Genomic DNA, 21574 nt, shown 5'->3' on the forward strand with positions numbered 1-21574 from the left:
AGAAAAGGGAGTTGCTTTGTATGATCTAGAAGGGAAAGGAGAAGAGACAAGAAACTGACTTTTCCAACGTATACTGAGTGCTGGACTCTGTGGTAGGAAATATCAGAAAACTTCCCTAATACAGTCCTCAAAATCAAAACTACAAACACAAAATATTGGAAAGCTTAAAACTGGAGATTGAGGACGGAGGAAAGAGACACTGGCTTCCCATTTTTTAACCCGTCTGCAGTATTTTGTTTTTTCAACCACATGTGTTTTATGTAATTACGTTTGTAACCAGATGTGACTGACATTATCACCAATTTTACCATGAGGAAACCAAAATTCAATATTAGCTTTTTTTTTTTCTTTCCCAAGGTCACACAGTTAGAAACTTGATGGCTCTGGTACTTTTCTTTGAAAATAACACCGTCTTTGGCAAAGGAGTTTGAGGGGAGAGGGGAGAGAAGGCCAAGAAGTTCATTGTTGGGACCCCTGTTTTCTCACTAACACAGAATCTGGGATGTCCAACAAGAAAAACAAGACGAGAGTAAGACAAAATACTTGAAGAAAAGAATTTTAAAAAATGCAACCATGCTGGGGCACAGGAAAGGAAGCTGAGTAGGGCCAAGGAAATGGATTGCTCAGCAAAGATGAGGGCCTGCTAAGATTGGAACTCATAAATTTGTAATGGGGCCAATCAGCACAATTATGTAATTTTTGCCCATAGTGCTGGAGAGTCCAGAGTCCGTTGATTCAGGATTGGCAAGACTGATGTGGTGCTAAGCAAGGGCTTTAAATTCTTGAGGGGACTTGCAGTTTGAAAGCAAGTAAGACGGCAGGCGGGGGGGGGGGGGGGGAAGGTGCCTCCCCAACCCACCTCTGAGAATGCACTTAAAATTAAAGCGAGCAAAATTAAAAGGAATAATGCCAGCAAAGAGGAATGGAAAGACTAACACCAAACTTCATGAAAAGAGCAAAGTGGATACGCATAATACGCATATTATGAGCAGATGAGCAGATACCACCTTGGAGAAGAGCCAACCTGCCCCATGGACCCTCCATGAGGCTCCACAAGGTTGTGAGCTCGAAGTCATCAGATGCGGCAGAAGCCCCAGATGAGGAGGAAGCTGAGGTTTGAGGGAGAGAAAATTGTACCAGTGGATCCTTCCATTCTCATATTCACTCACCTCCACCCCCATGTCAGAGCCCAGACATTCTCCAGAACGTTCTCCTCTAAAGAAATTGGAAGAAATTCAAAAAGCTAAGCTTCTACTCTAGATTTTGACAACGGAGACTAACCCCCCCATGTTTGTATGGGGGTGAGGGTGGAGCACATAACCTGAAAGATGCTAGACTGAGTCTTCTCAGCCTGTAAAGCCCAGAATAAATGAACAGAAAAATTAACCCTTAAAATCAAATGGCAAAATGTGAGGCATAGAAACAAAATTTTAAAAAAAAATCTAATTATATACACAGATCTGAGAAGATATTACTACGTAAAAAGTCATCAGGAATGAGGCGCCTGAGTGGCTCAGTCGGTTGAGCATCCAACTTTGGCTCAGGTCACAATCTCATAGTTCATGAGTTCGAGCTCCATGCCAGACTCTGTGCTGACAGCTCAGAGCCTGGAGACTGCTTCGGATTCTATGTCTTCCTCTGTCTCTCCTCCCCACCTCCCTCCACACTCATGCCCTGTCTCTCTCTCTCTCTCTCTCAAAAGTAAATAAACATTAAAAATTAAAAAAAAAAAAAGACATCAGGATGTTATGAAAAGGGAACACTCAGAATACAACAAAGAAAAAAGTTATTCTCAAAATAAAAAGACAATTTACATAAAGAATAGAAAACAAAGCATGGAAGAATCTCTCAGAGCAAAGGACATAGGAAATACAAGAGAACAAATGAAACATATAGGCAACCAGTCCATAAGTTCCAACAACAGATTAGCAGGAATCCTGGAGAGAGCATGGAAAATGGAGAGAGTGCGTAAAGCTATAGCAGAAGAAAACCTCCCTGGAGTTTAAGACATACGTGTGAGATTAAGACGGTTCAGAGAGTGCCTAATGTAATGAACGAACAAAGCCCTAGGCCAAAACATTCATTCATCTGTTCATTCCTTCATGCAACAAACACTGTGCATTGCTTCAGATGGTGGGGATGCGGTTATGATATAGACAGCTGTAGTAACTGTTCTCAAGGAGCTCATAGTTTAGAAACAGAAGACAAGAGCAGAGCATGTACTTAAAGAAGATAACTTCAGCTAGTGGTAAGTGCTACGAGGAAATTAAGGAGGAGTAATGCAATAAAGGGGAGAATGGGTTCCCTTAGGTTGGGTAGAGAGGGAGAGCCTCTCTGAGAAAGTGACATTGGAAGGGTCCAGCCAAGACAAAATTGGATGGTAAAGCATTCCTTATGAAATTTCAGAACACCTTGGATAAAAAATTTCCTAAAATCATCCAAATAAAGTTGGCTACAGAGAAATGAGAGCTAGGCCTGGAGTTAAATTTCTTACCAGCAACATTAGATGCTAGATGACAAAGCAGTGGTTTCAAAGTTCTCCGAAAAGCAATTTATAACTTATAATTCCATACCCACTCAAACTATCTTTAAATGTGAGAGAAAGAATAAAGATGCTTTAATACATTTACAGGATCAAAAAGTTTTTCTTCCCATGGGCTCTTTCCTAGGGGGGTATCTGGGTATTTTTCTCCAGCAAAACAAGGAGTTAACAAATAAATAAACACACAAACAACTAAAAAAGTGGATACAACTGAGATACATGAAAGGAAGGTTCCAGAATATAAATTACGCCTAGAGAGCAACTAGTCCAACTGAAATAAGATTACAGAAAAACAAGAATTCAATAAAACAAAGTGTGTTGAGAACTTAAAAAATAATATGAGCATGGAAAAGGCTAGTAGTCGGGGAAAGAAGAATAGGCCTTTAGAACTCAAGGACAGGGGACACCTGGCTGGCTCAGTCAGTTGAGTGTCCAACACTTCATTTTGGTTCAGATCATGATCCCGTGGTTCACGAGATCGAGCCCCGTGTCAAGATCTGCTGACAGCAAGAAGCCTGCTTGGGATTTTCTCTCTGCCTCTCTCTCTTGCTCTCAAAATAAATAAACTTTAAAAAAAAAAAAAAAAAGAACTCAAGGACAGACAACACAAGTAAGCTGTGGTCTAAATGTACAATTTTAAGCAGATTTCCATCCCCACTCTAGTTAGTGGATGACTACTTTTTCCCTCATGCCTTTATTTTCTGGAGAAAATAAACCAAAGTCTACGGATGTAAGAACATCACATATAAAGAAGACCTTTGGTGAGATGCTAGAATGATGGCAGGGGAATTAGGTAAAAGTCTACAGAATGAACAGAAGGACCTAGGTCCCTTCCCACCACCATCCCACTCCCAGCCCTAGAACACCAGGAGCTAGGCTTACAACCCTGAATCTATCTCAACACAGCTCCAGCCGAGAAACAGGAGAACCCTTCTCCTGAGCAGCCAAAGCACTCCAGAGGTAAGGCCTCAAGTTCTGACATGCATTACCCCAATGAAAATGCCAGCTCCCCATCTCCCATTACCTACGGTGAGATCCACCAAATGACAAGCTCTACTGTCAGACCAGAGCACTGACCTAGCTTTTTAAATGCATGTTCTTCAATACTAAGAGAAAGCTAAGGATCACCAGAAATGTAAGGGAAGCTTCCAACATAATCAGGACAGCAAAATAAATAGAAAGCAGGCACTCAGAGAACATAGACAATTCAGGAAGGAAAACAAACTCTAAATAATGTTGGAGAAGTAAGAGAAGGGATTCCACCTATGAAGCCAGAGGACTAGAAGCAAAAAAACAATCAAAAATTTGGATGTTAAAAATACAGGGGCACCTGGGTGGCTCAATTGGTTCAGCTTAGGTGATAATCCTGCAGTTCATGAGTTCGTGAGTTCAAGCCTCACATTGGGCTCTGCTGACAGTGCGGAGCCTGCTTGTGATTTTCTCTCTCTCTCTGCCCCTCTTGTGCACTCTCTCTCTCTCTCAAAAATAAATAAATAACTTTTGAAAAAATACAATATTCAAAATAAAGATTTAGCAGAAGACTGAAAAAAATAGAGCTGAAGAAATCTTTCCAAAAGTAGGAGAAAAAAAAGTGTTTTATACAATATAGGTGATAAAGAATAGTAGAGAATCAATGAAGGAGAAGGAAGAGAAAAAAATGGTGAGGAAAAAAAATATCAAAATTTAAGTAAAAAATAAAAACAAAACTGAAGGACAGTTTCCAGACATTAAAAGCTCACTTAAGTGCTCGGAGCAGGGGGTGGGAGGGGTGGAAACCCACTCCAAAGTATATCATGATGAAATTCAGCAATACCAGGAGTAAGAAAATACTGGAAGCTCCTAGAAAGAAAAGATAGGGTACATACAAAAGACTGGGAAAAAGAAAGGCCAGATTTCCCACAATAGCACGAGAAATTAGATGACAATGGCGTAATAAAATTGAGTGAAAATGATTCATCCAATCTAAAATTCTTTACCCAGCCAACTTGGCAATCAAATATAACAGCTTTTTTTGAAAAGCTATTTCATGAACAATATTCAGGAAAAAAAAAAAGTTACAGCCTTTATAGCCTTCCCGTAGCTACTGAGGGATGTGCTCTCACAAAATGAGGGACGAGCCAAGGAAGAGGCATGTGAGCTCAGAGGAACAAAGGATCCATACAGAGGCAAACGGGATTCCAGGGAGCCGACTGGGCACAGCTAGGACTCTGATTAGATGACTCCAAGGGGTGGGAAATGGAATCATAAGGTTATCAGACAGGAGAAAAATCACAGTGAGATAGTTTGAGCCCTTAGAGAATGTAGGAAGCCAGACACACATTCAGAGAGAACAAAGGAAATGAAAATAAAACAATTATGAATTCCAGGAAAATCAACGTTGTACACAAGAAGAAATCTAATCATGACATACTGCTTGTGCCTCAGCAGTTAATAATACTGGCAGGATCAAGCATAAGAATATCCAAGAAGGATTTGACCACAATATATGAAGGGAAAACTGAACTCCTCATTTATCAAGATAGGAAGTCATACATAATGTCTCAATTTGGTTAATTTACACATTATGTCTTGAAAATACAGAGGTAAATACCAAAAGAGTATTTGTGATGACTGATAACAATAGCTAACTTCCAGTGAGCGCTTACTGTGTGCCAGGCACCAAGGTGAGAGCTTTACACGTGCTACTCATGCTGTCCCCGCCTGCAGCCTCTAAGGTGATTTTTATTGCTGTAGATGAAATGTTTGGGTCCCCGCAGCATTCATAGGTTGAAAACTAACCCCCAGTGTGATGATATTTGGAGGTTGGGCCTTGGGGAGGTGATTAGGCCATGAGGTTGGAGCCCTCATGAATGGGATGAGTGCCCTTATGAAAAGGACTCTAGAGAGATGCCCTACCCCTTCCACCATATGAGGACACAGAGAAAAGACCGCCATTCACGAATCAGGGAGGGGAGCCTCATAAGACACCAAATCTGCAAGCACCTTGATCACGGACTTCCCGGCCTCCAGAACCGTGAGCAATAAATTTCTGTTGTTTCTAAACCACCCAGTCTATGACACTCTGTTACACCTGAAGGAACTAAGGCATTATTATCATCACCCTATTTTACAGAGGATACTGAGGCTTACAGTTAAGCAACTGGCCAAGCAAAGTGAAGATGCAAATTCAGATTTAACTCAAGAATCTGGGCTCCTATTCTAACTGCCCTTAAATTTTTGAAGATTTTATTTCCTATGCCATTGTAATAGGCACGGAAAAGAAGTTGTGTATCAGTATGTGCATTGCCCAGACCCACATCTCTTGGTGAAAAAATGACTCCTGAGACAAGTGACCATATTCTGTCATCCAAATAAGCTCTGATTGGCAGTTCCTCCTTTTTTCTTTCTGATATTCTAGGTTGGCTAAGTGAAATTAAAGCTCTTCTTGTTCAAAGTTCAAGTGGAACATTTTATAAGATAAAACTCCACTGAAAATCAAAAGGATACGGTGCTCGTTGATACAAAGCACCAAAATCTAGGCACTGAAATTCTGTCCAATAAGTAGATTCTAATAACCCCAATGTGCTCAAGAAATATAAGTTATGGTTGTCATAGCTCTCAAAGAAGAATTTTCCACCTTCCTTTGGACAGGGTGTGGGAAACTGACCCTCAGATCCATTGCTGGTAAGGGTACAAATTTATACAACGCCCGGGGAGGCAATATTCAGTGCAATCTCATTTCTGGGAATCTATCCTACAAATACATGGCACACAGGAGAAGTGATATAGGCATGAGATTATTTTTTGCAGCATTATTTTTAATGACTGAAGATTGGAAACCGCCTGTCAAATGGGGACTGGTTAAATTACAAAACAGAATTAAATGAAATGTTACATAGCAGTTAAAAGGAGTGCAAACGGCACAGACTCTGAATTCTCTGGGGTGAAGTCTGAATTAAGTTTGATGTAACATCCAGCACAGCCACCCTGGGTCATAAAATCTTCAATTTTCAAGGATTTAGTCATCTGCTTGTTTAGCGTAGCCATTATTAAAAGTTAAGTTATATAGGGAGGCCTGGGTGTCTCAGTCAGTTAAGCAGCCGACTTCGGCTCAGGTCATGATCTCACGGTCCATGAGTTTGAGCCCCGCATTGGGCTCTGTGCTGACAGCTCAGAGCCTGGAGCCTGCTTCAGATTCTGTGTCTCCCTCTCTCTGACCCTCCTCCATTCATGCTCTGTCTCTCTCTGTCTCAAAAATAAATAAACGTTAAAAAAAACTTTTTTAAGGTAAGTTATATAAACTTACAGTTAAATAAATAATACAAAGATAATAAATACTCAATTCATTACCTCCTAATTATTTTATTATACTACTCTCTACGTCTTCACCAGGCTCTTTAAGTCTAAATACCTCTTTGATAGAAATATTATATAATGGTACGTGACTGGGCATCTCCTCCCAGCTTGGTGTTCAGTATCTTCACGTGGTTAGCTTGAAATCAGCGTCAGTGGGGATAGTCAAATCTCTGAAATCGGCAAATGCTACAGGTTGGAACTTTTTTCTTAGCTGTGTGTTACATATTATCAGCATTACCCCCAGTACGTGTGTTCTGTACCTCAGTTTTGCCATCTGTAAAACCAAGATAATCATAGAACCTACCTGATAGGGTTGTCATGAGGATTAATGAGTAAAGCATCAGAGAGTGTCGATATAAGGGTAGGCTAGGCTCTGTATTATTATTACTGGCACAGAAAGATCTCCAAGCTATATTGTCATATATTTTTTAAAGCTGGGAAAGCATATATAGAATGCTACCTTTTGGCTATAACACAGGTAAAACTTTAAATACATGTTCATAGTCTCTTCGATAAAGAAGCCTTGGCAGGACACGTAAGAAATGAATTAAAGTGCCTGCCTCGTTTGTCTCTGACGGGGGGATGAGGTGGAGGACTTGGGTAAGAGTAAGACTTTTCATTCCCGTTACATTGCCACTGAGCTTTATGTTCTTCGACTACGTGAACATATTAGCGACTCAAAACATTGCATTATAAAGAAGAATCGTTTCCTTTAACCCAACAAGCATCTCCTCCTCATCTGTTATAACCAAAATACTAGGAGACACTCTGTGAGGGTCAAAAGGGGCATGGACCAAGGAGGGACCACGGCCGCTGCCTTCCACGAGTGCATGCCCCCCCCCCCGCGCCCCCCCAGGAGACGAAACGTGCACAGGAGACCCGCCTAGAGCAGGAGACGGTCCAGCCCTGGGTACCAACACTACAGGGCTTTGCACTCAACTCATGATCAGGACGATACAAAATGGCTCTTTCAGGATACTTACCCTGTTGTATATGGGATGTTTATGCCCCCTAGATTAATACTTTCACATCCAACGATAAACAGGGTGGAAAAACACAGTAAAGATACACCACTGCAGATCATGGCTAGTTTCGCAGATTCTCTTGCACCAAGTTTCAGTTTTTTTATAATGTAGCCTCCCAGGACAATCCCCACACCGGCACTGGGGACAATAATAACACCTAGAGAGAAGAACGGAAGGACAGGATTACTCTGAAGGTTAACGTACACTGTAATTTGTTTTCTAATTACTCCTGTTCCTACTTACTGATTAGCACTGAGGGGAAAAAAAAATCCCGTAATCAATAAATCTTCAATGTGTATGATTTTATAGTATAATTTGTTTTCAACACATACAACCAACAAAGGACACATATCCAGAATGTAAAATAACTTTTACAAATCAATAAAATAAAGACAAGCAACCCACTGAAAAAGTGAACGGAACGTGAACAGGCCCTTCACTAAAGAGGAAATCCAGCTGACCAACAAACACATGAAGGTGCTCACCCTCATTGCTAAGAGGGAAATACAAGTTAAAACCATAGTAAAATACTACTCTGCACCAATTGTGTCGATAAAAATTTAAAAGGCCGATGCTACCACATGTTGGCGAACTCACAGAGCAGTGGTCACTCTCTGCGCAGCTGGTGGATGTAAACTGTGACAACTACTTTGAGAACAGTTTGCCATTATCTGGTAGAATTGAAGATACACCCATCCTGTGACAATCCTGGATCTATACCCTAAGGAAACTCAGGCACATGGGGATCAAAAGAAGTGTACCAGAGGGGAGCCTGAGTGGCTCGGTCAGTTAAGCTCTGACTCTTGATTTCGGCTCAGGTCACGATCTCACAGTTCATGGAATTGGGCCCCTCGTCAGGCTCTGTGCTGACAGCACAGAAACTGCTTGGGATTCTCTCTCTCCCTCCCTCTCTGCCCCTCCCCTGTTTGTGTACACATTCTCTCTCTCTCTCTCTCTCTCTCTCTCTCTCTCAAAAATAAATAAATACACATTTAAAAAAAGGAGTGTACAAGAAATCTGATGCATCTTAATAGCCAAAAACTGGAAATAAACCAAATGTCCATTAATAGATACATTGCATGTTATAAATTCATATAATGAAAGGCCACTCTACAGCAACAAAAGTGAAGGTCATGACAATGCTCAACTATGAGGATGGATCATACAAATGCAATGTTCGATGAAAGAAACAAAACAGAACACATGACATGAGGGCATCTGTAAAAAGTTCAAGTGCAGATAGAACTGAATGCTTTGTTTAGGAATACATATATAGGCAGCGCCACTATGAAGAAAACCGAGAAAATAAGGGTCATAAATCCAAGATAGTAGGGGGAACAGGTGGGGTCAGGAAAGGATACAGGGTGCTCCTGGAGTACTGAAAACATGCCATTCCATGCCCTGGGTAATAGTGACACAAATGTCCACTTTATGATTATTCATAATCTCTCAATTTTGATTCACATATTTCTGTGTGCATTATGTTTCACAGTTTTTTTTAAAGCTAAGAGAAAAGCTATATTGCCTGCCCCAAGAACCTCATAATCTAAAATAAAAATAAACAAATTAGACTACAATAAAACAATTAGACAAAAGGCAGGAAGAATACTGGAAAAGAAGCACGTGAGCCTTCTCTGGGAGAAATCAGGGAGGGCTTCACAGAAGCGGCAGTATTTGTATTTAGCCAAGTATGAAGAAAGTAAGGTGAAGACTGAAATGAGACAAATATGTCACGAGAGATCTTGGCAAGAGCAATGTTAAGGGTGTTGTGAAGGAAGAAGCCAGATTCAGACTCTTTCCAGAACTTGGGCTACAAAAGGAAAAATGGGTATGGGTCTAGAGTAAGAGTGGGATTAAGGTAGAGTTTGGACTTGGAGAATGTCATGCATTTGCTAAGACTGGAGGGGACTAAGCATATTTATATACTGACAAAAACAGACTAAAAAGGAAGGGGAGGTTAAATGTGGAGGGAAAGGTTTATCTGATACCAATGCACGATCCTTGAGAAGTCAAGAGAATATGGAATTAACAGCATAGATGATCACATTAGCACTAGATGGGGAGAGAGACAGACCCCTTAATTCCAGCTAGGAACAGGATAGGGGAGAAGGGGGTGGGGGAGAAGTCAACAGGTGGGTGGTAGCTCCTCAAACTGTAGCTTTTCTGTTTCATAATTTTTCCATTATTTTGCAGACATAATGTAATACGTGTTACAACAGAATGCTTGAAAAGCATAGAGAAGTATGAAGGAACAAACTCCGTTGATTACATCCTGGCATATTTCACTCCAGTCTTTTCTCCATGCTTTTTTTCTTTAAGAATTGGTAACATGCTATAGATTCTTTTTTTACATGGTTTTGGTTTTTTATTTCCGGGTGTGTTTGTTTTTTCTGTATAATTGAAAACAAAACTAACTCTTAGAGGAAAGGGATATTGAGAAATTTTTTTTATTTTTACTTAAAAAAATTTTTTTTAATGTTTATTCATTTTTTGATAGAGACAGAACATGAGCGGGAAGGGGCAGAGAGAGAGAGGGAGACACAGAATCTGAAACAGGCTCCAGGCTCTGAGCTCTCAGCACAGAGCCCGACGCGGGGCTCGAACTCACGGACCGTGAGATCATGACCTGAGCCGAAGTCGGTCGCCCAACCAACCAACCCACCCAGGAGCCCCAGGGATAGTGAGAATTTTAAATACAGCCAAGGATTAGAATAATTGTTGTAGGAGAGTAAAATGGGAATATGCAATAGGCTTTGCAAGTGGAGAGCCCAACGGGTCCAGATGAGATTGGTTTTCGGAAGCCTGTAGTCTCCAGCAGCGCATACGGTTGGACGGTTTTTGCTCCAGCATGTTCAGCAACCCACATGAAGGAGCAGAGAAGGATTAGATTAATCTAAAACCTGAGCTTTGCCTGGCAACCAGTGTTCATCTTGTAATCCCCACGACAGCCCTGATTTTGCAAAATCAGTAATGACCTTTTTACAGATGAGGAAACTGACAGCTCAGAGGAGTGATTGATCCCACAGTGCACACAAGGGAGAGAGTGTCTCACAAGGAAAAGTAAGGTCTCTGATTCCCAGCCCAGCACTCTGTCCACATCACCACAGAGGTCTCTGAGAGTTAACAGGTCCCTGGAATCTTCTAGGTAAATTGACCAGAGCTCTGGGCTTAAATGAGCTGCTTAATAAAATATCATCATCGTTAAGGAAGAGTACGCATTCTATCTACACAAATAAATAGGCAAGACTTTCTCTTTAAAGTGAAAATGACACATTCATGAAATCTTTATTTCAAGTAAATAATTTATACTGTTCTAGACCCCCAGGATAACAAACAAAACAAACCTCCATGCTCATAGCTCAAGTCACAATTTAAAAGTAATATAATTGGGGTGCCTGGGTGGCTCAGTCGGTTAGGCGGCCGACTTTGGCTCAGGTCATGATCTTGCGGTCCGTGGGTTTGAGTTGGGGCTCTGTGCTGACAGCTCAGAGCCTAGAGCCTGTTTCGGATTCCGTGTCTCCCTCTCTCTGACCCTCCCCTGTTCATGCTCTGTCTCTCCTGCCTCAAAAATAAATAATAAATAAATAAATAAAAATAAAAGTAATATAATTTATTTGACTATGCGTTCTAATTAGTATTCAACTCTTCAAAACAGCAAATTTGTCACCGGTAAATATGAGGTTATATTGAACAGAGTGAAGACGCCTTAAAATTTTCTCCTGATGTCCCCGTCTCATCTAAATCTCACTGCACTATCCAAACAGAAATTCTGACCATCCGTTCATGGTAATCTGTACATCATTCAGATCTCCAGCTTAAGTAAGAGACCCAAACGTCTCCTTGTTAGAATATCAGGCACAGGGGATAAATAGGGCAGATTTGGTGCTGGGGAGAACGGGGGTAACAGTAGAGCCTCCTCGCTGCCCCTTCTGAAAGCCTGGCTCTGGGGAAACCAGATTGTGCAGAGCCTGGAGGGGCTGGAAGTTGGTTTCCCACCCAGCAACACACTGCATCCTAGGCCTGGCCAACTCCCCCACTGCCTTGTAGGGAGCGAAAATTACAGGCATCTTCTGCTTTCGCTAACCAAAAGAAATCCAAAGAGGATTTTCACTTTTATGGGGGGAAAAAAAAGGCGAAGAGTGAAAATAGCATTCAGCATTTGTTTGGCAACAAGGGGTTATAAAGGCACTGAGAGCGGCCCCGCCAAGCCCCTTCCCTGGGAACCACACTCAGCATCTCAGCATCAGGCCCCGCAGCTTTGAAGTGTCTGTGAGCATCTGTGCTTTATCTCCATTTGTTTTGTGCATCATCAGGAAGAGGTTCCTAAGGTATCAGAAGAGCCTAAGAGGGGTTGTATTTTGAGCCTGGTAATGCTCAACATTTTTTCCATATAAATTAACTATAACTGCGTCTCCGCTTTATGCCCTTCTGGCTTATGAAAGGCTTCATTGGAACACTCGACTTTCAGATAGCAATAAATAAATATTATAAGATGTAAGTATATAAGATGGGATCTCCCAGCAGAAGCTGCCCGCCTGCCACGCACCGTGTGTGCGTTCAAATCCACCTCACTGGCTGGTGCTCACCCCTTCCCTTTGTCCTCAGAACCCAGAGAGCCCTCTTCCAACTGCCTCCTGGCTCCTCAGAGCCTCTGCTCCCTATCAGTCCCTTTCCCAGCCCTGGCGGGATGGCTGTGCAGTCCCCGAGTTTCTGCTCCTCACGCCCTCTAGTGGCCAAGACATGGCTGGGACCCAGGGGGTACAAGAGGGTGGGCAGGGGAAAAAAGCATCAAGTCTGTGTGTATGAGGGGAGAGGGTGGAGGTCTGAACTCAGGGACCCAGCCTAAGGTAGTGGTAGAGGATAGAAGCCAGTGCATTTGCAGATGTCTAAGAGACAAATGCAGGTAAGAGTACAGGCCACATGGACACATTCCCGGAGTTCAAATCTCAGCTCTGCCACCTACAAACTGTGTGTCCTTGGACAAATTTCTGAATATTCCCAGGCCTCCGATTTTCTCATCTGTAAAATGTGGCTAAGAATAGTATCTTCCTCATAGGTTGTTAGCTTTAAGTGAGTTAAGAGATATAAAGTGCTTAAGACAGTGTCTGACTCATAGTATATGAGTCAGGACTTAATAAATGTTGGTGATCATCATCATCATAAATATGAACATCATTATTATCTACCTAATATTAATGAGTTTAACATTTGCACAAATCAACATATTGACATTATAATTAGGCAAAAATCTCTATATGCTATTTTATCTATAGGATTGAATCTGTAAGATTGAACACTAAACTTTTATGTGTTCTTTAATATATAAGCCTTTGAGGTTTAGCTACTATGTAGTTTTTTTTAACATTTATTTATTCTTGAGAGACGGAGAGAGACAGAGCATGAGCAGGGGAGGGGCAGAGAGTGAGGGAGACACAGAATCTGAAGCAGGCTCCAGGCTCTGAGCTGTCAACACAGAGCCCAAGGCAGGGCTCGAACTCACAGACCGTGAGTCATGACCTGAGCCAAAGTTAGACGCTCAACCGACTGAGCCACCCAGGCGCCCCACTACTATGTGTTTTAAACACATACATCTCTGTTAGCTATTTAGTACTGTGTGTATATATCTGAATTTAAAGACCTCATAGCTACATTAATTGTCAACAAAGCAGAGGATCCTGTTTGACTTCATAAAAGGTCTGTGAACATCCTGCTGTTTTCCAGTTGGAAATGTTTTTTCTACTTACTTATCCAAGCAAGTCAACATGTTAATTGTCCTACTTCCTTTCTTTCGCTTACGTCAAGCACTATCCCGTAATATTCAATTTTGAAGTTTTTACTCTGAGTCACAATACTGCTTGCCCTTATAAAGTGTAACTTCATGGAGCCCAAAGGTCTTTATGAAAAATGATATTCACTGAATTGCCAAATATTAAAGCTACTGGTGGAATTTTTCCCCTCCCCTCTAGTTTTTGTCAATATGTAGAAATTATCTGTATTGCAAATAGACACGTAAAACATACCTACGCTTAATGCATGATTTGGGATGCAAAAAAACCTTAAACTGAAAAGGAAGAGGAAAAGATTAGGTGACCCACTCATCATCAAGAATGCTCCAGGCTCAGGGAACTTGAATTGTGCCACTATTGCTATTGAACAATAATTCACTTTCATGGTACCCAGGGCTAACTCCTGTCATGAGGCCTTCCACTGTCTGTTGTGTTTACCTCTTTCTTCCCTGCTAGACTCTCAGGTCTTTGTACATGGCAGGGACTTTATCTTTATGATCTTCATACCTTTCTAGCACTTACCAGGACCTGGAAATGTAGGGATGAAAGAACAAGCTTTGTTATTTAGAATTTATTACACAAAAACTTCAAATGGCTTATTCATTTCCATTTTCTAATTATTCCTGAACTAGGCTATATCCTATTTTACAAGTAGGAAATCTAAGACCTCATTCGGGACCAAAATAAGCTGCTAAGGATCAGTTTAAGCCTGGCAGGCACTAAATGATGCCTGAAAAATTTCGCTGTTATCAAAATTCTGAGTTGAGCGTTATTAGCAAAAATGTAACTGGCAAGCCACTGAAGGTGACAAGGCACGTGATGCCTATGATGTCCGCAGCCCTCTGATACCTCTTTTCTATCACGAAATCACAATGGTGCAAAATGTCCCACTGTGGTGTGAACTAAGTTAACAGATACTCAGAATCTCAGATGCCCTCATGCGCTTTTCTCTAAATTCACTGACCCCATGTGTTTCACATCCAAAGTTTTCTTTAGTTATGTTGAAAAATAAATGGTTTGCAAACGTAAGTCAGTGAGAAATAAGCCATTGTGACTTTGAGGTTCTGCAGCTGCCTTGGGGGAAGGGAGCTGGGCACGGGGAAGGAAAAGAAGGGAAGGGAGCTGGGCACGGGAAGGGGGGAGGGAAAGGGAGCTGGGCACAGGGAAGGGGGGAGGGAAAGGGAGCTGGGCACGGGGAAGGGAGCTGGGCACAGGGAAGGAGGGGAAAGAACAGGATGGGCATCTGGAAAAGAAGGAAGTCCAGTTTGTTCTCATTCAGTCATTCTCTATTTCTCCCTCTCTTTTTACACACACATACACATACACACGCACAGGTGTAGACTATACACCACATACAGTGACATATAGTATCTCATCTCATTCCCAGAATTGTATGGATTTTGAGTTGCTCTGAAATCAGAATGTGTCTTACAATCAAAAGTATCTTAGCCTCGTGGCATAATCGATTTAAAAGCATTTTCCTTTCATAGACTCCAAATCATGCAGCATCGTACAATTAATGGTGTCTTAGGCTGGAAGAAAGATAGCCTCTTTCCACATCACAGATGAGGAAACATCTAACGATGTGATAGAGCAGGGAAACAAACTCAAATTTATTTAACTTTTCCAAAGACTGTGCTTCTAATCTTATAATACAAAACAAATGTTTTTCCTATCATCCAGGGTAAATGAGTTTACCCTTTTCAGCTTCTACTTTTCCTTGCAACATTTTCTATAGGAAGTTAATCACAAGGAATAAAAGAATAAAAGGGGAATAAAAGAAGAGAATATTTAAAAAATCCAAACCTTAAAGCTAGCAAATTTTAAGTGCTCCGAGAATAGACAGCATAGTAAGCATACATTTTCACAAACAATACATAAATCCACAAAGTGTCACAAGAAGCACAATATATCTCTTCCTCCTGCATATCTCAGTATCACCCTTGTGAAAAATCTCAGAAATCCTTTCACAAACTATGATTCGGTGTATCGGGGTGAATGTCTGGTATCCCTTTTATAATTCAGTGGCTGTCGTAAGACAGAGAACAGACAGTTTCTTTAAATCCACAATATCTCATGGCATAACATCTAGTCACATTCTAAAGCAGGGGCAGCAAAGCCCAGAACCACGCCTTGTTTGGATTAGGAGAAGCAGCCCATGTGTATTGAAGGGAACAGCGTGTGCCACCATCAAAGCTACCAGTTCTGAAGGGAAGCCTATGGGCCAAATGGAAGAATTTATAGGAAGTTCTTTTAAGAATCCTCCTGAGGCGGATACGCCGGCAGGGTGGCTCGCCTCACACAAGGCTGCTGCAGACAGCCTGTCTCAAGTTTTGCCCCTCTGTAGCTCCAGTTAGAGGACACAGTGCGAGAAGCAGACCTCTCCGACCACAGCTTCCTCTCCGAGTGCCCGGCAACAGCCACAGTGTGGCTCAAATGGGATCACTTGCAGCTAACCAAGAGAGAATGCTCTGAAATTGCTTGCCTGGCCTTGCTGAAATTACTAATAAAGGCTTTCAATGGAAGACACACTTCTAGAAGCCTCAGCCTCCGTGACTTCATCATGGAGATACAATATAAAGCTCATATTTAACTCCTACTAAGGCAAAGGGGGCTCATTCACCTACAATAACACTTTCTTCAACTCTGCCAACACAGGGAGACACTGTACAGGAGAAGGGAAACATGAGATTCCCAATCTCGGGGATCCAAGGTCTCGGGAGCACTGAAGGAAAGGTAATAGAAAGGTACATTCAGCAAAGAAAACAACCACACTTTTCATTTCAGGTTTTTGCAAAGGCCCGGCTACGATAATACATAACGGCAAATGCCAAGCTGCGTCAGGAAAGGGATTCAAAAATCAAATCAAATTAATATTTCATCTTTTATGGCTTAGAAACCTAAGCGTTTTCTGCATGTAGGCAAAACCACAGAGGGCAAGAACAACTCGGAATGATGAGATACAAAAACCAGAGTGTTGCCTTCCATTTTTCACCAGCTCTGGGCAACTTCAGGCAAAACAGCGAAAAGCTTGAACCAAATTACTGCAGAAAAGGAAAAAGCCTTGCAGAGGAAATTTCACAGAAGAATAATGGAGTCTTAGTAACTTTTTTGGTTTTTATAATAAGCCTCCAGCAAAGCCCTTGGTGTTAAGTTACTGCACTTTGTTTCCGTTCATAGAGGCAAGGGCTACAGATGTGGGCCAGTGCCAAATGCAAAACCCTCTTTGGAGGCCCTTTGGGCAAGATCCACTTTCTCTCTCAGCAGTTTTCAACTTCTCCCCTTTCCATTGTTGTCCAAATCCAGCCGCTCTCAGAGCTTTCCCATGGAGGAGGTTAATCGTCATTACGCCCACTAATAGCTGAGCCACAAAAACCCGACAAAGCTACCCTCCCCCTGGGAGAAGTAAGCAGATTTTTAAAACCCTATTTATCTGAAATTTTGAGACACACTTCTAAACACCTAACTATACCTGTTACAATGTCTTTGCTCCCCCCTCCAGGGGCCAAGTGCAGATTTGCTCATTAGATACCATATGAATTCTACCAAATTAATTCTAATTTCATGAGGTGGACCAGAGCACCCATTTAATAAATACAGTCAACGCACTAATCCAAATGTTCTGTGCCTCTTTTTCTTTTTTTTTTTTAAATTTACAGCTTCATTGAGCTATAATTAACATACCATACAATTCATCTACTTAAGTGTACAATCCAGTAACTTTCAGTATACTCCCAGACATACACAACCAATCCCACAATCATTGTTCGAACGTTTTCACCACCCCCAGAAGAAATTCTGTATCCATTAGCTATCACCCCATTTCCTTCAAACTGTCTCCCTCAGCCCTAGACAAACTCTAGTCTACTTTCAGGCTCTATGGATTTACCCATCGTAGCCATTTCATATAAATGGAGTCATACACTATGTCTGTCTTGCTTCTGTCATTTAGCATAATGTATATAAGGTTCATTCATACTGTAGCATGTATCAGTTCTTCATTCCTATTTACGGCCAAACAACCCATTGCACTGATATACCACGTTCAATTTATCCATTCATTCATCAATGGGTATTTGGGCTGTTCCTATTTGTGGCTATTATGAATAATGTTGCGATGAATGTTCACGTTCAAGTTTCTATGTGGACATATGTTTCATTTCTCTGGATGCATGCCTAGAAATGGAATTTCTGGATCATACGGTGACTCTATGTTTGAGGAAGTGCCAAACTGTTTTCCAAAGTGGGTGCACCATTTGACATTTCTACCAGCAGTGCGTGAGGGTGCCAATTTCTTCCAATCTTTAATTGCTAATATCACAGATAACATTTGATTATTGTCATCTCAGTGGGTTTAAACTCGTGTCTCATTGTGGTTTTGATTTTCACTTCCCTGATAACTAATGAGGTTGAGTATCTTCGTGTGGCCATTTGTATACCTTCTTTGGAGAAATGTCTATTCAGATCCTTTGCCCAATTTTTAATTACTTTATTTTTCTTTTTACTATTGAGTTGTAAGGATACTTTATATATTCTATTTAAAAATTTTTTTAATGTGTATTTATTTTTGAGAGAGGGAGAGACAGAGCACGAGTGGGGAAGGGGCAGAGAGAGGAAGACACAAAATCCGAAGCAGGCTCCAAGCCCTGAGCTGTCAGCACAGAGCCCTACCCAGGGCTCAAACCCACAGGCCATGAGATCATGACCTGAGCCAAAGTCGGACGCTTAACCAACGGAGCCACCCAGGCAGCCCTCTTGATACATTCTAGATACAAGTCTTTTATCAGATATAGATTTTCCCCCATTCTGTGGGTTGCTTTTTACTTTTTTGTTGTTGTTTTGGAATTTTATTGGGTTTTTGGGTTTTATTTTATTTTGTTTTACTTTTCTGATGGTGTCCTTTGATTTACAAAGGTTTTTAATTTTGATGAAATCCAATTTATGTATTTTTTTTCTTTGGTTGTATTATCTAATCCAAGGTTACAAAGATTTATGCCTATTTTTATTTCCAAGGGTATCATAATTTTAGCTTTTACATTAAGGCCTTGGATCCATTTTGAGTTAGTTTTTACACATGGTGTGAGGTATGGGTCCAGCCTCATTCTTTTGCATATGAAGATTCAATTGTCCCAGCACCATTTTTTGAAAAGACTATTCTTTTCTCATTGAATGGTCTTGGCATCCTTGTTGAAAATAAGTTGATCATGGATGTATGGGTTTGTTTCTGGACTTTCAATTCTATTCAATTGATATTTATGTTTATTTCAAGTCAGTGCCATATTGTCTTGATTATTGTTGCTTTTTATTAAGTTTGGAATCAAAAGGTCTAGGTCCTCCAACTTTTGTCTTTAACAAGATTGTTTTGGCTGTTCTGGGTTGCTTGCATTCCAAATGAATGTGTCAAATTCTGTAAAGAAGCCAGCTGGAATTTTGATGGGGATTATGCTGAATCTATCTAGGGAATACAGTCATCTTAATAACATTAAGTGCTCCAATTCATGAACATGAGACGTCTTTCTGTTTATTTAGGTTTTCTTTTTTTAAGCAATATTTTACAGTTTTTCAGAATATAAGTTTTGTACTTCTTTTATTAAATTTATTCTTAAGTATTAAATTCTTTCATGCTAGTGTAAATAGAATTTTTTTCCTTAATTTCTCTTTTAAAATTGTTCATTGCTAGTGTCTAGAAATACTATTGATTTTTGCATGTTACTCTTTTATTTTCCAACTTCACTGAATTCATTTACTAGTTCTAATACTTTTCTAGTGGATTCCTTAGGATGTTCTCTACATAAGATCATATACTCTCAGTAGAGGTAGTTTTACATCTTTCTTTTCAATCCAAATGTCTTTTATTTCAGTCTCTTAGTTAATTGCCCTGGCTAGAATCTCCAGTGCAATGGTGAATACAAGTGGCAAGAACAGATATGTTTGTCTTGTTCCTGATCTTAGGGGGAAAGTATCAGTTTTTCATAAGTATGATGTCAGCTGTGGGTTTCTTGCAGATGCCTTTTAATTCATCATGTCTTAATCTTCAATCATTTAAATAGCAGTCAAACTAAAATTCATTTTTGTTGTTACTTAAAAATGTGTTGCTAAGTATAACCTTCAGAAAACTCATAAAATATACAATTTTTAAGACACATCAGGGCACCTGGGTGGCTCAGTACATTGAGTGTCTGACTCTTGATTTCAACTCAGGTCTTGATCTCACGGTTTGTTAGATTGAGCTCCGCATCAGTCTCTGTACTGACAGTGTGGAACCTGCTTGTGACTCTCTCTCTCCTTCTCTGCCTCTCCCTTGGACATGCACTCCCTCTCTCTCTCTCTTTCTCTCTCTCTCTCAAAATAAATAAACTTTTTTCAAAAGCTTTTTTTTTTTACCTTAACAGAAAACACTTATTGAGCACCTACTGTATATGGGATTTTGTACTAGACTCTGGAGATAAATAGTGCTTAAAACCGACAAAAATCCCTGCCCACATTGAGTTTACAATGTACTGTAGGAAAACCAGATAATAAACAATAAATCAAGAACTAAGCGATTCTTACTGAATGTTAGAAGGTGAAAGCAGTCCAGAGAAAAAGGTTGAGCCTAGCAAGGAAAATCAAGACTTCTGGGAGAAGAGTTGCATTTTTTAATGGGGGATGCTGGTCTCACTGACATGGGGCCATTTGAGCAAAAACCTGGAGGACAGAGAGTGCAGCATGCACAGGGAATACATGATATCCTAATTATACACTGTGTTCATCTATCCACTGAATTTTCATCTATCCACTGAAGTAAGTTTACTGAGAGCTGAGATTATTATTAAAGGTCACAACATTTTATAACTAGAAGAAAATTCAAAAAATGATCAACCTTCCTTGGCTTCTGAAAGAGAAAGCTTAAGCTAGAAAACTAAGAACTCAGCAAAGCAGTGACACGTGAAATGGAAATCTTAACCAGTATGATACATTCTGCACTTTATACCTAAAGACTTTGTTGTGTTTCAAAAGACATGCATAATTCCAACAGGTAATAATACCCACAAAATAAGTTTTACAGATAGAAACATAACTCTAGTAATCTAACGGTCTGAGCAACTTTGGAGGACACCAAACCAACTATCAGAACTTAGGTTTCAGAAATCTACTAAAAAAAAAAATCTACTAATTAATCAACTTTTTAAAAAGAGGCATTGGGTAGAAAGCACTAGAAAAGAAACAGATGACATGGGTCTCACCTGACTTCCCAATGCGATGACGAGCACCACCAACTGATCCATTTTTAAATCTCGCAGCAAAATACCAATAGCCTCTTTCCCTTATTGTTCTGATCTTATCTACTGTCAGTTTTGAATAATAAAATCACACATTTGCAAATAAAACTTCTTTTAGGAAGACACTAAAGTATCTTGAAAAGATATAAGAATAAGAAAACGCAGGGGTGCCTGGGTGGCTCAGTCAGTTGGGCAGCCGACTTCGGCTCAGGTCACGATCTCGCGGTCCGTGAGTTCGAGCCCCCCGACGGGCTCTGTGCTGACCGCTCAGAGCCTGGAGCCTGTTTCAGATTCTGTGTCTCCCTCTCTCTCTGACCCTCCCTCGTTCATGCTCTGTCTCTCTCTGTCTCAAAAATAAATAAACGTTAAAAAAAATTTTTTAAAAAAAGAATAAGAAAATGCAATAAATATTTTAAATTTCAGCCCAAATGACATGTGAACCAGCAAAAGAAAAAATGACAGTATAGCAACAGTAAATGCAATGTACCTCCCAACTAATAGCCACGGGTGCCTCTCATACTGTTGTGATTACTGGTTCACTACCAGACCCAGATATTACACTGAGGGGCTTCACCAGAATCAAAGGTAGCCCTGTATCTTTTCACATTTTTATTTTCACCAAAA

General features: G+C 40.6%; 1 protein-coding gene across 4 annotated transcripts in view; it reads right to left on the reverse strand.

Moving 5' to 3' along the window:
• The window catches only part of SLCO5A1 (solute carrier organic anion transporter family member 5A1), a 299230-nt gene that overhangs the window by 22822 nt on the left and 254834 nt on the right, over positions 1-21574 (reverse strand). For all 4 annotated transcript variants that reach the window (XR_009253722.1, XR_009253721.1, XM_058699780.1 and 1 more), the window contains one exon: positions 7861-8059. Coding sequence is in view for 2 of the 4 variants with exons in the window: in XM_058699780.1 (XP_058555763.1) it covers positions 7861-8059 (199 nt within the window). In the remaining 2 variants the exon portion in view is untranslated. The remainder of the gene's footprint in view (positions 1-7860; positions 8060-21574) is intronic.

This window comes from Neofelis nebulosa, chromosome 14 (genome assembly GCF_028018385.1).
Source record: "Neofelis nebulosa isolate mNeoNeb1 chromosome 14, mNeoNeb1.pri, whole genome shotgun sequence".
Classification (NCBI taxonomy): Eukaryota; Metazoa; Chordata; class Mammalia; order Carnivora; family Felidae; genus Neofelis; species Neofelis nebulosa.